The sequence below is a fragment of the Onychostoma macrolepis genome, chromosome 21, assembly GCF_012432095.1.
Source record: "Onychostoma macrolepis isolate SWU-2019 chromosome 21, ASM1243209v1, whole genome shotgun sequence".
Classification (NCBI taxonomy): Eukaryota; Metazoa; Chordata; class Actinopteri; order Cypriniformes; family Cyprinidae; genus Onychostoma; species Onychostoma macrolepis.
The window spans coordinates 6270481-6288483 of NC_081175.1; the positions used below are offsets into that span (position 1 = coordinate 6270481).

At 36.2% G+C, this 18003-nt stretch overlaps 2 protein-coding genes across 4 annotated transcripts; one reads left to right on the top strand and one right to left on the bottom strand.

Annotated features, from left to right (window-relative positions):
- Positions 1–1825: 1825 nt before the first annotated feature.
- On the bottom strand, positions 1826–4604 carry mrm3b (mitochondrial rRNA methyltransferase 3b). Its single transcript, XM_058758343.1, has 4 exons — positions 4180–4604; positions 3541–3785; positions 3292–3459; positions 1826–2732 (listed from the first exon to the last, which is right to left on the bottom strand). The coding sequence occupies exons 1-4, from the start codon at positions 4563–4565 to the stop codon at positions 2194–2196; spliced, it is 1338 nt and encodes a 445-aa protein (XP_058614326.1). The 5' UTR covers positions 4566–4604; the 3' UTR covers positions 1826–2193.
- A 2626-nt stretch (positions 4605–7230) lies between these two features.
- rskrb (ribosomal protein S6 kinase related b) lies at positions 7231–17667 on the top strand. 3 transcript variants are annotated; one of them, XM_058757866.1, is made up of 12 exons: positions 7231–7542; positions 9159–9437; positions 9591–9674; positions 10274–10342; positions 10661–10730; positions 13753–13860; positions 14519–14559; positions 14666–14693; positions 15059–15148; positions 15346–15434; positions 15595–15705; positions 16390–17667. In XM_058757866.1, exons 1-12 carry the CDS (start codon positions 7513–7515, stop codon positions 16717–16719), a joined length of 1329 nt encoding a protein of 442 aa, XP_058613849.1. In that variant the 5' UTR covers positions 7231–7512; the 3' UTR covers positions 16720–17667. The 3 variants fall into 3 exon arrangements, with proteins under 3 accessions (XP_058613849.1, XP_058613851.1, XP_058613850.1); XM_058757868.1 differs by lacking the exon at positions 7231–7542 and adding an exon at positions 8160–8182; XM_058757867.1 differs by lacking the exon at positions 7231–7542 and adding an exon at positions 8195–8276.
- Positions 17668–18003: the final 336 nt, after the last annotated feature.

Consider the following 18003-nt stretch of genomic DNA (forward strand, 5'->3'; position numbering starts at 1 on the left):
AACATATTCGGAGAGACGATGAAAATCAGGGGTCCCACTTTATATTAGGTGGCCTTAACTACTATGCACTTACATTTAAATTAATTATTTGGTACAATGCACTTATTGTGTACATTCATGTTTTTACATTGTACTTATGTTTTTAAAAAATACCTATATGTAGTTACATCTGTAATTAATTTCTATAATTACATTTATAATTACACTGTTGACCCATCCCTTACACCTTAACCCACCCTTAAACCTACCCATACTACCAAACCTGTTCCTAACCTTACCCGTATCCCACCTCAAAGCAGTAAAAGTGTTCTGCAATGCAATATGAACACAATAAGTACATTGTACTTATTTTTTGATGTAAGTAGTGATTTTGGATGAGTGAGCGGGTTTGCTGGCCAGTGTCCAGAGCCTAGTGATGTATGGACTGAGTCCATGAGGGACAGGCGGAGACAAGTTGACACATAAATCAGGACCTCCCGGCGTAGCATGTTGCTTCTGCGATCTGATGGACCACTCTATCAGGCTTACAATGATGGCTGGAGGGAGAATTGGACCAGGAGGAGCTGTATCAGATTCGGGGTGGTAGACATGGGACAAAGCATGTCATAATAGCGCTCCGCCGGGGACAGCTTCTTAGAGTAAAAGGCATATGGATGGAGTGTGGAAGGTTCATTCTGCCACTGAGATAGTACAGCTCCTACCCTGGTGGAGGATGCATCAACCTCGACAAGGAAGGGGAGTTCAGGATTGGGATGCACTAGGGTAGCAGCGGTGCAGAAGGCTTTCTTGAGCTGGTTGAAAGTGTTGGTAGTTTCAGAGTTCCAGGACAGAGACTTGGGTCCATGTTTCAACAAGGAGGTTAGAAGTTGTTGATGAACATGCTGTAGAAGTTTGCAAACCCCAAGAAGTGTTGTAGTTCGTTGACAGATGTGGGTTGTGGCCAATTCTCAAATGCCTGTACCTGCCTCTGGTCCATGCAGATGCCGTGTTTGTTGATTGCATAGCCAAGGAAGTGGACGGTGTCACAGTGCAACTCGCACTTCTCAAGCTTGATGTAAAGGTGGTATTCCCAAAGGACCTGCGTCATGTGTTAACGATGTTTGGCCTAGTTCCAGGAATAGATGAGGATATCATCAATATAAAACGATGATGAAATGATGAACTTAGTCCGTACGGCATAACAAGATATTCGTAGTGGCCTGATGGTGTTACAAAAGCTGTCTTCCACTCGTCACCCTCTAGGTTTTTAATGAGGTTATAAGCGTTCTGCAGGTCCAACTTCGTAAAGATGCGAGCTCCCCATAACTGCTCCAGGGCTGCCAGGACCAGAGGAAGAGGGTACCAGAACTTGATCATTTGGGAGTTGAGAGCAGGGTCGTTGTCCTTTTTACCCACAGAAACTCAAAGGAGCAGGGGAAGTGGATGGACGGATGAATTCTTGCTTGAGAGCCTCCTCGATATACAGTACTCCTCCATGGCCTTTTGTTCCAGGATGGACAGTAGGTAGACTTTAGCATGTGGTAATGTAGCCCCAGGTGTGGGCATGTAAATACCATTGGCTCAGACTGCATTTTGAAATCCAGACTGCATTTTGCTACATTTATCATATTTTAATAAAAATGCAACCCCAAATGTTCTATCCATTAGTGTAAATGCTTTTAAGAAAAATAACATTTAAATGAAAATTTGGCTACAGTCTGTGCTTGGACATGATAAAAATATCCCATCAGATTAGGTAATACATTTTAATTTTGCAACTTATGAAGCGTTAAAACATGTATTTAATTTACATAATTAAATACATTATTTAATTTACATTAAAACTAGTGTAAGAAATGGCAAATGTACATTATGTCAGTTAATTTTTATTATACACCAAACATTACACACATGTAATGGAAAATGTACATTTAAATACAGAAATACATTGCCATTTTACATATTGCATTGCCATTTGTATTTTGCAGTTCAAGTTGAATATTGCTGCATATATGCTTCCATAGAACTTCTGGTTATGATGTAATTGCAAATTGAACCGTGCTTCACATAATGTCTCTTTATAGTGTCCTTGCATATATCATACACTTGGCCAGCAATCCAAGCGTATTTTAACATACTGGATGTGTTTATATTACATAATTATATAATGATTGCATGGCTTTATCATCTTTTTTCACGAAGCTGTGGTCTCTGTCAACTTCTTATCTTCTCAGCCAGTGACAGCAGCTGCTTCCTTCCTTCAAAAAGCAAAATACTTGCAGCCATGGCAGAGTTCAGGCTGTCTACACCATGTACCATGGGGATCAGTAACCTCCGTCCTCCAGTCCTTTCGGCCAATCGCAAAGCCTCCCGACTCAGACCGTGTGATTCTCCACCAATTACAAGACCTGTATGCCTAGCAACCCATTCAATGTAATAATACTGTGTCTCAAGGGATTTGCCACTATCATAATCCTCAAAACCACAGAAATCATCCTCCTCATATTCCACCTTCCTTGGGTACTGATGTCCTCTGACCCAACCGTATTCAGTAGGCTTTTTCTGTTGTTGAGGGATTACGGTATTGTTATCTTCAGTCAAGGTGGTGCTGCAGTTGTCGGCTACGTGAATGGTTGCTGTTTTGGGCAGGTGACTTGGAATATCACTCCATGTTAGGCTTGGGATTACAGGGAGACGGAAGTGAGCCCCCATGGCTGCCCTAAGGACTTTGGGCTCCCAAACATCCACACATCCTGAGGGGAGATTGCCAGAATTTCATTATAAACAAAACTAAAAATCAATAGATAATCAATAAAAAATAAAATAAAATCAATATCAAGTTCCAACTGTAAAACAAATATGTAATCATTGCATATAATATATGGTAGTAAATATCTAAATAAAAAATATCAGACCATTTTAAACGTAAAATAATTTTAAGATATCTGATATTTAAAAAGAATACTTTTTTTAATGAAAATCTTTAAGAAAGTTCACAATGTTGTAGAAGATAAAATATGACGCATGATATCCACCATGTTGATAGTTTTTTAAGACTTTTTATTAATGTTCGTAGTTCTAATCAAATCCTCATCCAATGTGCAATGGGTTATATGAGTAATATTAGCTATTAGAGCAGCATCTCATTTCGGAGGCTGCATCCTCCCGATGTCACATTTGAAGGGTGCACGTCATCGGACGGGCAGTATCATTTATAGTTATCATTCTTGGTGTGATGTGGCCTTTGTTTGTTTTTTTAAGATAAAAGTTTCATAAGTAAATAAATTGAGAATGTCTTAGCTTTGCTGGTACCTTTAGTGAGCAGAACACTATGACACCCTGCAGCAGCAGCAGAGCGTAACACTGCGGCCAGGTTTCCAGGGTCTCTGACATTGTCACAAATCAGCGTCAGAGGCAAAGGCTTGCCACACTTTTCTTCTGAGAATGTTAAATGGGATGCTTCAGGCCGTTTGAATATGGCTGAAATTAGAGAATATCAAATTAAGGTGCTGCTGTATGAGCGGGACAATTTGTTTGGTATTGTTAATGCAAGTCTCTTACCTATTATGTTTTTTGAGATGTCAAGATCAGACCAGATTTTAGGATCTTCCATTCTGATTTTCACAATGCTGGCAGGTCTGAGTTTATCCAGGGGAAGCTCCCGCAGTGCATCCACTGAACTGAAATAAACAGTTTGCGCTACGGCCCCTGCTTCCAGAGCGCTGCGTATAAGATACTTTCCCTCCAGAACAACTTTACCTTGCTGCTCCCGAAGCTTCTTAGATCGAGCTATGTTGACCAACCTCCTGCATATATAATGGAGATTAAATGCAACATCATTTGTAGTAAATACATTTAACATTCAAAACAAGATTCACAAGATGCAAAATACACTATTCATTTTTCACAACATTAAGTGATTACATTAAGTTTGCTACAGAAAGCCTTTTACAAAGGAGAAAAATTCTCCATAATTTATTAATAAATAGTTTGCCATTCGTAATTATAAAGTTTATAAAATTGTCAACACTTTTGTCTTCATACTAATTTTTTGCATATTCAATTTTATCTTTAAATTAACTTTTGCAAAAGAAAAGAAAAGAAAAGAAAAGAAAAGAAAAGAAAAGAAAAGAAGAAACAGAACAGTTGTAGTTCTTTGTAGTCTCGGGCACGAATCACTTATGTCAATATTTTACTCACGCCAAACTCTTGTCCCCAGGCTGTGCTTTCTCATACAACAAGCCATCAACTTCTCCAAAGCAGGACAATTTGGTAGGCTGATGATTGTCACGGCGGTCTGCGTTTATCACCTTTTCCCGAGGTAATTGTGAGAACTGTACTGAATCCGAGATGTTGTCGGGTCGTTGAATGCTGTCTTTTCTGAAAATGTTGTCTTGTAATAATAAATGTTCGTTTTTACTGACGACTCGTTTCGAATTTTCTATCGACTGGTTCACTGAAATTAAACCAGACACACATCTGCGTCTACGCACATATCTTTTTATATTCACGCCATGACATCTCAATGTCAATACTGGTTGAAATATTGCGCACAAAATCCTCATGCTTACAATGCGCGTCGCCATCTTGAAAAGTGAATTTCCGGGATGCGAGTTTACAAATGCTACTATGGCGAAGGCAAGACTCATAAGCAGTGTTGGGCACGTTACTTTAAAAAAGTAATTAGTTATAGTTACTAGTTACTTCTCACAAATAGTAACTGACATCATTATAAAAGTAACTAATTACCAGGGAAAGTAACTATTGCATTACTTTTAAAAAACTGTTCAAATGTCAAATAACTTTGGATGCCCCCAATATTAAATATGTTAAATTAATGAAATGGACACTAAAAAGAATAAATTATTATTATAAAACATTTTTTTATTATTAAAACATTAATATTATAATAATCTACACTATTTATCTACTGACACTTAGTATCAGTCAGTCAAGCATTATAATATAATATTATGATAATTTAATATTATATGATGATAGAACTTTAGTAATTAGAATAACCAAGTATGAATGTATATTTGTCATCAATATAAAACGCACTAAGGATTAATGAGCTGCTGGGTTCATGAATATTAATCACGTTGTCTGCGTTCGCTCAAATTGATTTGCTGAAATCAAAACAGGGACGATAATAGGTGAGCGCCAGCCAATGAGATTGTCGTTTGCACATTAGTTCCGCCCACTACCAGAGAAACCGGCAGTTCTTAAAAGCTGAAGAATTCCAAAGGAACTCCGTTATTTTACATGTAGCGCGTCAATTCTTCATGTTATGAAAGACTCTCTTGCTCTGTGTCTTTCTTTGCGTGCGTGTACGTGAGAGAAAGCGACGGCGAGTCGTGCGCTTCACACCAGAGTTTATGATACGTCAAATACAGCTACACACCGCGCATCCATTCAGATGAACTGAAAAATTAAATTCTAATAATATAATATAGTAACGCCACATTTTATTGTCAGTAACGGTAACGGCGTTGTAACAGGGAAACAGTAATTCGTTTGATTACTCGTTACTGAAAAAAATAACGTCGTTAGTAACGCAGTTTATTTATAACGCCGTTATTCCCATCACTGCTCATAAGTCACGCATTTGTCTTACCTAGGAGGCGAAATATCCTTGAATAATAAAATATTCGGAAATAACTTCTAATAGAAATGCATTGCTCACTACCTAGATCAAATTTTAACTGGGTTTGTTTAATTTTCATTAGCCTAATTGTTTTTCTCAGTGATCTATAAGTAGTTTAAATATACAACTTTACAGTGGAGTAGCTGTAAAGGGGTCATGAGATAGATTCTTAAATTATAACATATACATGGCATATTACATAACATTTCTTGGTCCTACGCCTTCCACAGAATATATAAATACATGTGAAGAAACTTTCAACCGGCATAACAAAAAATGTTTCTGAAGACAATCACCTAGTGCACCTTTAATGTCATAATTACAGATTGTAGAAATGTCTTATATCACAATATGTATAATAAAGCATTTGTTTATGATTATATTTACATTTAGATATTTATATACTGGACTTTTAGTGTATAATTTAAATATTGAAATGAAATAACAAGAGTAGCCTAAATAAAAGTTAGCATACTGTATAGGCCTTGAATCTTGATTACTTATTACATTATACATTAGCCTAGGCTACATATTATTTGCAGAAAAAAAAAAGAGAGAAAAGGTACCTAATTATTTTTTAGCATTTATTTTTCTTTTTGAAAAGCCTCACCTAAGGAGCCACATATGGTTACACTGATTTCAGTGTAGCTCTCAGCATTATCATTCATGCATTATGGGCAATTGTGCAGCTACTGTTTCTAATCCATTATTCTAAAGACATTTGAGGTGTATGTATGTGTATTTGCGAACAAGAAAAATAGGGGCAGAAAGAGAATAGTTAAAGCTAAACTGTCATTAAGACTGCGAGAAACATGTATATTATTTGTCAAAGTACCATATTTTAAAACTGTGCACGTTTCTTGTATGTATTTTGTCATGAAGCCAAAATCACATTGCCTCTGCATAAAAAGGGCACTGCACAATTTATTTAAAAATAAATAAAAAAATTCAGACAAGACTGGCAAATTTTCAAAATGTCTAAATAATAAATCAGAAATAATGTCAGGCAGAATTAAAAGTAATGAAGGTTTATATGTTACCATGAATTCAGTCAACTGTGCATTCTGCAACAACACTGTTTATGAGATAATCCAATCCCTTGTTTTACGTAACCCACTGATGCTGAAAAGATCAGCTGTCACATGACATGTGATACACTCTGTGTGTGTATGTTTTTGTCAGTATAATCTGACAAAAATGAGAAATAATCCAGAACCAGCATTAATAGCATTACTTAACTAAAACTAAAATAAAATATACATTATAAAAACATTGTTTTATATGTCTCATAGTTTTAACTTGATGTGCTATCAATAACTATAAAACTATGTAGACTTAAAAAAAAACAATACTAACGATAAAACTTAAAATATTAAAAAACGATTTAAGAATATTAATAAAAACTATAGTAATACCTCAGTGATAAAATAACACTGTCCAGAACACTCCCGGAGCACAAATAAATTATATTTTTTATTATGATTCATAATAACGTATGTATCATCACTGGATGTAAATAATTGAGCTCCTGATACAGTTTCGAGTGGGCGCTGAAGTGGGCGTGGTCTAACAACTCGCCAAGAAATCCGATTGGGTGACAGAAACGTGGGAGGCTGCGCAGTGTTCTTCGACGCTATCGGAGATTATCTTGTTTTTGTCGCCATATCTGTCAGACTGACAACGCTTCGGTAGAAGATGAGTTCGCCTGCATAGTTCAGTGTGAGACATAATGTAAAAGCTCTTGTCCTGTCCATATTCGAGCGATTATAACAGTAATGCACGTTGGTGGTAGTGCTCTGTCACTCACTGCCACTGAAACTACAAGCGACAACATGGATGAGCAGTATATAAGATTCAACTAACATTTCACACAAACGACAAATGTGATGGGTGCCGATGCTAGCAAAAACAGCAAGGTTAGTTCTTTATATTATTTTCTTGGTAAGAGTGGTGAGAAGAGTTGGAAACATTGTGTACAGGCTGTGCTCTGGATGGTTGCTGATTGTGGCATGTGTTACTTTCATGTTTGATCTATACTTGTTAAGAGTTAAGCAATGCATGTTTATTTTTAGAAGTTAAATCTTAATAGGTCATATTTAATTAAATAAAAAAAGTATGTTAGGCTATATAAAAATTTGTATTATATTTATTTTCTATGCAGCTAGAGAGAAGCTAATGAGACAGTGTTTTTTTTAAGTAGGTCGTTACATTTAGTTTAAATACATATTTATAGTCAGGGGTGCACATAAGTTTTTCAGCCTGGTTCTCATATGAGAACCTGGAGATTTGGTTTGGTCCTCACACGGGCCATGGCATGATGTAGTGTGACCCATAAAATATAACTATAAATAATACTGATAATAATATTATTGCACTTTATTTAGTATAATATTTAATATTATGTTAATATTTGTATTATTATTTTTTATTATTATCATTATTTTTATTTTTCAAACGTAAAATCAGCGAGCTTTTATTTTGGCGGGTTGCCGGCAAGTAAGTATTATGCGCTTCCGGGTTTAGCGCTGCTGATGGAAGAACGTCAGTGAATGAAATGTCAGTTTAGCTTTGAAAACGGCAGCGGGTAGCCTAGATTATGCTTTCAGTTTGAATAGAAATCTTATACAGTACAGTTTGTCGATCTAAAATGGTAATTGTGCATTAACAGCCGTTAACCGTGTCAGTACGCAAATGCGCTGTCAGAACTTATTTACTCAGCGCATTTTTAATTTTGGTCGCGCATGCGGACCTGCGTACCACTTATGTGCACCCCTGTTTATAGTTAATAAATACATAGTTATGTTTTCTGCAAGCACAATAATTACAAGAGCCATTTTACATTTGTGTGTATTTGACTAAAAACAAAAGCCAAGGGAAAAGCGTGTCATCTAGTTTAATTAATATGAGTATTAGGATGATTCCTTGACTATGGGCAGTTTTGACTTGATATTTTTTATTTAAAAACATTTTAAATGTGCATTGGAATTTATAGAATATTCAGTGTATCTCAAACTGACTGTACATATCTGTTTTTCATAAATTCATCATTACCACTGCACACTGTTCATTTCACCACAGCCATTTATGTTGCGGTAATGACACTATTAATACTTCCAGTTGCCATGGACTGCATTGTAACGTCTTTTTACATTTTTGGTCCCAAAATTCCACGAGCATGGCTTTGAAATCAATTTGCTGTGATATTTTTCAGAAGGATATTTTATTCACTCACTGTCTCTCGCACACTCACTCACATTAATTGAAAATGTCCATATTTATTCTTTCATAATTCTCTCTGGTGTGGGGACATGACAGAAGAACAGTTCATTTTAAATGACCAAATTTTATTTAAAAAAATTCTGCTTAAAGTATGTTGTTTATAACCCATTATTTATTCAGTTTCTTATTATTATTTAAAATAAAAGAATAGTATCCACAGTTACAGAGACACCCATAAGCATGTTAACAAAAATAGGCCATCGCTGGAATATGAGTAACCCTTTAATTATTATTTAATGACATTCATTCGCAGCAGTACACAGGGTCGGAGGAGCAGTCACAAATATCCAGATGGCGGGGATTTCTCTCTGCTGTGGGTATTTCTCTCCCAGCTGGTCTTTGCCGAATCAACCCATTACGAATCGGATCACATAGAATGATTTGTGACAAGGAGCCATCCATTCCTGAGCACCTGGTCTCCTCATTACCAGGCCCTGAGAAACTCCGTATGGAATGGAGTCTGCCAAGTTTTATCAACATGTTTCTGCCCGAATTCCCCCATCGCAGTGTCCCAGGACATGAACATTTTCAGGTGAGAGACGCTAAGGACAAAAGATGAAAAAAAGCTTACTCGTTAGTCAGCATTTTCTTATTTAGTTGTTGTTTTATATTTATATATATATATATATACATATATGTATATATATTTGTTTCTCATTATTTTATCATATTGTCCAACCTCTAGGTCCTGGGTTACATAGCAAAAGGATCTTTTGGTCCCATTTTAAAGGTTAAGGATAAGTCGAAACATAAGATCTATGCAGTTAAGGTAAAACTTGTATACACCCACTCATTCACAATTCTTTGTAATTTCATAATTTTACACATTTAAAAATATGTTTCTATATATATGTGTACTTATTGTTTACTGTCATTCAAAGGTTTGGGGTCTGTAAAATTTCAGTTTTTGAAGTCTCTTATGCTCACCAAGGCTGCATTTATTTGATCAAAAATACAGTAAAGCAGTAATAATGTCATAATATTACATTTTAAAATAACTGTTTTCTATTTTTGTATTATTTTAAAATGTAATTTAATCTTGTGATGCAAAGCTGAATTTTCAGCATCATTTCTTCAGTGTCACATGATCTGATTTGATGCTCAAAAAACATGTTGTGCTGCATAATGTTTTTGTGGAAACCATGAAAAAGAAATCTTTTGTAACATTATAAATGTCCTTATTGTCACTTTTAAACACATTTATGCATCCTTGCTGAAAAAAAAAATAGGCTATTTCTTACAAAAAACTAAATCTTACTGACCCTAAACTTTGAAGTGGTCCTCTTCACGAGGAAGAATAATCTGCCTGTCATTGTGACACAGTAATGCTTATTTGCCATTTGTGTTTTTTTTTTTTGTCTAATGTAGGTTATTCCAAAATCTGAGATTTTGCGCTTGGGAGTTTTGGAGCAGTCCAAGGAGGAAGTAATAGTCCAGGTGAGCCTCGGTGTTCTATGATGTCCTCATTTTTATCATGTCTAATGGTCTGTGTCATCTTTTACAGCCACTGACTCCTAGCTTATGTCGTAAATACTATGGAAATTGAGATGCTTTGTGTTTTAGTAGCAACAGGAAGGAAGTAAATGCAAATTCACTGGAAGAGAGCTAGGATGAATATAAGCAGGTGTCTTTATCACCCTGGTACATGAAGAGGACGAGTTCAAAACCTCAGAGGTTTATGACTCACTGTACCTGTGCTCTTGTTTGCAGCGTCAGGCGTATAAGCGTATAAGCGTTGTAACTGTTGCTTTGCAGCGTCAGGTCCACCACCCTTTTGTCCACGACCTGCAGGACTGCTGGCAGACCCAGCGGCACATCTACATTAGTGAGTGATTCAGAACGCACCCCTGCCCCAACTCTCCTCCTGCCTCTCCCACCACTAAATCAGTCTTCCCTCACACCAAGTGCCATGTGGCCCTGACACAAAACCTCCCTGGAGCTCCTACAAACTGTTATTCCACCTCAACTCTTTTTTTTATTCTGTGAGAAGCTGTGAGGAGGACATAAAATCCGAAATGATACATTGAAGTTTATTCAAGTCTCTTTTGCTCACCAGGCTGCGTTTATTTGATCAAAAATACAGTAGTGTGGGGATATTTTTATTCATGGTTTTTATTCCTTTATCATTCAGACAGGACAGTGGAGAGATGACACGAAAGTATTGGGTAGGGAGAGGAGGGGGCGGGATCGGCATAGGACCTCGAGAGGGGAATCGAATTCGGGTCCCCGTGAGCACAGTTGCACTGTATATGTCGGCACACTAAGCATGATGCTATCGGCGGCGACATATTATTGCTGTTTTCAAAATATTTTCAGCAGCCATCATTCCAGTCTCCAGTGTCACATGATCTTTCATAAATCATTTGAATATGCTGATTTGGTGCTCATTTTTTTTATTATTATCAGTGTTAAAAACAGTTGTGCTGCAGAATATTTTTGAGAAAACCATGACACATTTTTTCAGGATTCTTTGATGAATAAAAAGTTCTAAAGAGCCGCATTTATTTTTTGTAAGAATTAAAATGACTTTTGATCAATTTAATGTGTCTTTGCTGAATTAAAGCATTCATTTCTTTAAAGGGATAGTTCACCCAAAAATGAAAATTCTGTCATTAATTACTCACCCTCATGTTGTTCCAAACCCGTAAAACATATTTTTGATGCATTCCGAGAGCTCTCTGACCCTCCATAGACAGCAAGGATCCTTACACGATCAAAGTCCAGAAACATAGCAAGGACATCGATAAAATAATCCATGTGACATCAGGCGTTCAACCGTGATTTTACGCAGCTATGAGAATACTTTTTGTGTGCAAAAGAAAAAAAATAGCGACTTTATTCAACAATTCGCCATTTTGGAGAGTATCCACTGAACATAAATAACATATGCTGTTCTGTGCCAGCTGCGTCACGCAGATACGTTTTCTGCGTTGTTTGCACTTTGATCTGAACGTAAACAGCTTATCCGCATGACACAGCTGACACAGAACAGCATACGCTGTTTACGTTCAGTGGATACTCTCCAAAATGACGAATTGTCGAATAAAGTCGCTTTTTTTTTTTTTCGCACACTCATAGCTTTTTCGTATTCTCATAGCTTCGTAAAATCACAGTTGAACCCCTGATGTCACATGGATTATTTTACCGATGTCCTTGCTATGTTTCTGGACCTTGATCGTGTAAGGACACTGTCTATGGGAGGGTCAGAGAGCTCTCGGAATGCATAAAAAATATCTTGATTTGTATTCCGAAGATGAACGGAGGTCTTACGGGTTTGGAACAACATGAGGGTGAGTAATTAATGACAGAATTTTCATTTTTGGGTGAACTAACCCTTTAAAAAAGTACCCCAAACTTTTGTTAGTGAATGATCAATGTTGAAAAGCTTACAGGTTTATATTTTAGAGTTGATGTGCCTAATAATTATTTAAAAATTGAAATTAAAGGTGAAGAGTGTAAAAATGTTTGTTCTTCTAACAATTTTTACCAAACACTCCTCTCACCTGCCAAACAGATAATCTCTCTTCATATTCATAGCCATCGCTCAAGCAAATGCTGCTGTGTCACAATGCTCAACAAATGCTGGGAAAAGAGAAAGTGTAAAACACTCCACCTTTTATTTAATTAGTTTGATTCTGTGTGGCACACTGTGTACAAAGTATCAGATAGAGTTCCCAAATTCCAAAGAATGAAAGCAAATCATGTTGTATAGCAGTGGTTCTCAACTGCAGGAAACCCACTGCTCTGCACATTGAGATCATCACATTTTTAGCAGAGAACTTTTTGAACTGAAGTGAGTGTGTCAGATAAGAGAAACGTACAAAATGTCCCTGCAGGACCAGTTGTGAACCACAGTTGTATAGAATATGGGTGCTATACATGGTGCTGATTTCACGATGGCCTATTTTTTGCTAAACAACCATCTGCAGTTGAAAATCAAATTAGTCCTAGTAAGTTGTTATATATCATTAGCATGTAAAGTGACCCAAAGTCTTTTGAACTAGATGGGTTCATCTAGACAAACTTGTGTAGTTCAAAAATAACTTAAATAATTTTGGCTTGAGAAAGCCTGACCAGAAAGCTTGAGTACTTGAAGCTTGAATGTTTAAAGACATGCAGCCTCAGATAGATAGATAGATAGATAGATAGATATTTGTTACAAAAACTGCAATTAATTCTCATTAGTAGGCCCATACGGGGTCTGTGTGCTCAGATTTACGCAGAAATAATAAGCCAAATTTAATTATGTTATCAGTTACCAATAAAATAATAAATTTAATACATTGTTCGCCCCCAAAATCAGTGTAGAAAATGCTAAAAAGTCCACAGATTCAATCTGGGCCCACTTATTAAGGCTCCACAATCTAAGCCTCAAGTCCTTTCCCCCCCCAGTGTTTGATTTCCCAGTGATCCTGACTGCATTTGTGAAAGTCAGTTTACTTCTTCCACTGATGTTCACCCCTTGAATGCTTTCTCCTAATTAAAGTTATGAAGATTGTGTCACTTCCTTTGATTACCACCTGATTCCTTCATTCACAGCCTGCACTGTTTTACTCCTGTTTTCACGTTTAATTCAGTCTAGATCTCTATTGGGATTTGTTTACATCAAGCTTAAGATCTTATTTTATAACACAAAGTGTTCTGTACTTCATCTGACCATGATGTTTTACCAGTCAATGGTCTGGATGAGGCCATAACTGTTAGAAACAGATGGTCTTGACTGATGTATTATGAATCTGGTCAAGTGACAGATGTTTTCTCTGCTCGATTTTTGTGTTTGTCTATATTTGGGATTTGCACATTCGGGCGCTGTTTAAATGGTTCGTTTCTGTTTATTCCCTTTCTAGTGTGTGATTACTGCAGCACAGGGGACTTGTACACATACTGGGTGATGATTGGTCAGTTTGGAGAGGATGTGGTAAAAGTGTTTGCTGCTGAATTAGGTTCTGCTCTAGGTAAGCAAATCTATATGACAAGATTTTTTTAATGCTTTTGAAACAAGTCTTTTGTGTTCACCTAGGCTTCAATTATTTGATCAAAAAATCAATGAAAACTGTAATGCTGTGAAATATTGTTACAATTTAAAATAATTGTTTTCTGTTTGAAAATGTTTTCAAATGTAATTTATTCCTGTGATACCAAGCTGAATTTTTAGCAGCCAGTCTTGATATGTTTTATTATGTTGATTTGGTGATCAAGAAACAACTATTATTATTGCTGTTGCTTAATATTTTTGTTGAAACTGTGATAACCGCTGAAACTGTTTTTTAAGGATCCTTTTAAACTGCAATTATTTGAAAAATAAATCTTTTGTAATATTCCAGATGTCTTTACTGACACTCTTTTGATTAATTTATTGCATCCTTGCTGAATTAAAGTATTAAGGTCTTTTCAAAAAATCTTATTGACCCCAAACATTTGAACAGTGGTGTATACTATATACATTTTATATAATATAATATTTATTTTATATATATTATAATATAATATAATTATTTCAACCTAAAATCACTTTAATTAAAAGAAAATATTAAAAAGCATGGACATTTTATGCCAAGCAATTTTTGCTCAAGTCATGTATCAAAATAATACTTTAAATATCATGTTTTATAGGGTTCCTTCATGATTGTGCAATCATCCATCGTGATGTGAAGGTATTCTGTGTTTTGAATGTAATGATGTTTTAATTTAATGACCTTAGGTAATGAATATGAACTCTAAAACGCCTTAAAAACATTCTCTGTTATATTTTTTTAACAGATGGAGAATGTCCTTCTAACAGATCAGGGTAAGGCAGTCTGAGTTTTGTAGTCCCGCCAGTAGAGAGCAGTAGGTGTCTGTTTTTTTTCTTGTAAACATGGAATGTTCCAGAACATCCAAGCCTCAGGCTTCCAGGCCAAAGAATATAGCTAGAGTATTTACACAAACATGATAGCATAATAACAATTAAACAAATAATCCAATCCCCTAATTTCATATTGTGATATTTCAATTAATTCAATATTTGTTTGTTAAAATGTCAAAATGAAAATGATATCAAAGCTTATAAAACTCAGATGACATCAAACAACCATCTAATCATACATTTTATATAAAATAATATAAAATATGAATTATTAGTGTTACTATGCAAATGTTGATATTTTATTAAAGGCCATCTACGACTGGCTGACTTCGGTTTGTCCCGGCGTCTTGAGCGTGGAGGAAGGGCTTTCACTATTTGTGGGACAATCCAATACATGGGTAAATCTATAATAAAACAAGAAATGAAAACAAATAAATGATTACTTTGACTTGTGTGGAATAATATACATAAATAGTCTCTTGAAAATGCAAAATGAGCCATTAATGATATTTATGGCTGAGCTAATGAAAGGACATTTATATGTCTAGCTATATGTGGAATGTAAACAGGATTTTTAAGAAATCTGTCTCTTCAGCTCCTGAAGTCCTTAGCGGTGGTCCCTACAACCACTCGGCTGATTGGTGGTCTCTCGGCATCCTTCTTTTTGCATTGGCCACTGGAAAAGTAAGGACAAATGCACATACATGTATATTTGCACCAACACATTGTGTTTTCAGCCTATTGTCGGAAAAAAAGACACGTTTGTGTGTTTCTGTGTGAATATAGATGTGTCTTTTCTGCCAAGTCATTCTGAACTCCCCCTCCCTCTCCATGTTTGTCTCAGTTTCCTGTGTCTCCAGAGCCAGATCACTGTAGCATGCTGAGGAGAGTACGCAGCTTACCTTATGAGATGCCAAAAAACTTCTCTCCTCCTTTTGCTCTCCTGCTTACAGAGGTGAGGCCTAGACCTGGTTTACTTGTCAAACTGTTCAAATTGTACCAGTCAAAAGTATCTCCTAAAAATAAATACTAATAAATACTTAAATGAGATCATTGTTTACATTTAGTAAGAGTATAGAGTTAAAAAAAAAAAAAAAAATTAAATTTAAGGGGACAGTAAATTATTCTGTCATTATTTGTTCCAACTGTGCTCAGAATTGCTAACTGAAAATCAGCTTTCAGTTTGAAGTCTCATCAAATTCTCTGAATAAAAAGGAGCCAAATTATCTAAGATGTCCAGGGATAGTTCACCCCAAAAATCTGTCGTCATTTATTCACCCTTGTGTTCCTCCAAACCTTTCTTCTGTGAAACCCTAGTTTGAAGGGAACCAAACAACACTAAAGCCCATTGACTTCAATTGTATGGACAACAAACTCTGAGACATGTCTGAAAATATCTTCCACAGAAGATCATACAGTTTTGGAACAACATGAGAGTGAGTAAATGATGATAGACTTTTCGTCACGTAACAATTTTGGGGCAATTGTCCCTTTAATTGTCCCTGTGATTATTGATTGCTGACCTCTTTTTGATTGCTGGGATCTTGGCCACTCTGAGCACAGTTTGAGACATTGAGATCCCTTCTCAATACTAATAACCTTTTATTTAATCATTTGAACCAATCTTTCCTCTCCTCAGCTTCTTTGTAAGACTCCAGCACGTCGCCTTCGGACACTGGAACGCTTCAAGCGGCAAACCTTTTTCCACGGCACACCGTTTGATTCACATCTGCTCCAAAAGACCCCCATGGAGCTGATCCTGGAACTGAAGAACCGGCCTGACCGCCCTGCCAAAGCCCGTCGAGGCCTGACCCTGGAGCCCTTCCCAAACTTTGACTGTGACTTTCTCTTAACCTCACCGTGCACTCCAGACCTTTCCCCGACTCTGGCCAACATGGAGAGGGTAGAAGCACTCATGCAATGCCATGTACCTCAGGACGATGCTTCCCAACGAGAAGTGTTTGTATAACTTTTTAAGACAATTTTGTCAGGAGTTTCAAAAATCAGACACCTCCGAAGCACGGTGGGCAAGATGGAAACCTTAAAGGGATGGTCCAACCAAAAATGACAACTTTGTCATCATTCCAAACCTGTATGATTAACTATGTTGAAGAATGTTGGTTACCGCACAGCTGACTTCCATTGAACGATAAAAATACAATTGAAATCAGCAAAAACGGAAATTGTTTGGTTGCCAGCGTTCTTCAAAATAACTTCTCTAGTGTTCTGCAGAAGAAAGAAACACATACAGGCTTGGAATGATATGAGAGTGAGTAAATGAGGACAGAATTTTAATTTTTTAGGTGGACCTTTTAATAGGAGGTTATTCTTCTGTGAAGGAATTTGGTTGTTAAGTGTATTTCTTATTGAGACACTCTAATCCTTACGTTGAATTCCTTACCTTTAGTTGAGACATTTAGTGAAAAGTGGTTCATAGTTCCTCATATCCTTTGACGTTATTTGATTATTTTGTCCTCATTAATATGCCATCACTGCATTTTCATTAAACAAACATACCATCAATTCAGTTCTTTCTAGTTTATAATGTTTTGAAAGCTTCACAAACCCTCAGGGATATACTTTTATGCTAAAAGGATCAGATTGTCAAGTGGATAACTATACTTTTATATGACATTATATGTTTAGCACTGTGCATTTTTTTCCATAATGCATTGTGGACTGATACTGTGGGAAAGGGACTGTGGTTATGCGTTATACTAATTTTCCTATTGGCTTTATTGTTCATACTGTTATCTTAACCACTGCTGAGGGCTTGGTTGGATGCCCATGCATGCATGAATAACCTTGTCTGCCTGAGATGACAGTTCTTGTTTTATGTCCAGAATGCCTGACACCAGTGATCCTTTATTAAATACTAAGCAAAGAAAAAATGTTTTCTTTTTATGCAATATTGTAATCAATGCCGTATGTGGTTATTTCTGAAGCCCCACCCACCAACCTCACAGTATTGCAGTGTCAGCTTCTGCTATTACTGAGCTATTGATCTCTCTCTAAATCTCTCTAATATAAGAAGAGATATTTTAAACACTTTTCCATACTAAGTAAATAGAGCGTTTTGTGTTTAAATAGAACCATTAATTGTAATACATAATTTTTTTCTATATGTAGTAAACATTGCATATATAATTAATAGACAAATGTGTTGTAAGAAAAAAAATATTTGTAGGCAAATGTTCACTTACTACTTTCTTTCGTTAGTTCTTTCTTTCTGTTCTTTTATATTGAATATATA

Excerpts from the sequence above, each read along its gene's own strand:
- mrm3b (XM_058758343.1), bottom strand. The coding sequence starts at position 4,565 with ATGGCGACGCGCATTGTAAGCATGAGGATTTTGTGCGCAATATTTCAA. Across the intron at positions 3,460-3,540 it reads CATCTCAAAAAACATAATAG|CCATATTCAAACGGCCTGAA; the intron begins GTAAGAGACTTG and ends CTCTAATTTCAG. Across the intron at positions 2,733-3,291 it reads TAGTGTTCTGCTCACTAAAG|GATGTGTGGATGTTTGGGAG; the intron begins GTACCAGCAAAG and ends ATCTCCCCTCAG.
- rskrb (XM_058757866.1), top strand. The coding sequence starts at position 7,513 with ATGGGTGCCGATGCTAGCAAAAACAGCAAG. Across the intron at positions 13,861-14,518 it reads TGAATTAGGTTCTGCTCTAG|GGTTCCTTCATGATTGTGCA; the intron begins GTAAGCAAATCT and ends CATGTTTTATAG. Across the intron at positions 15,706-16,389 it reads TTGCTCTCCTGCTTACAGAG|CTTCTTTGTAAGACTCCAGC; the intron begins GTGAGGCCTAGA and ends TCCTCTCCTCAG.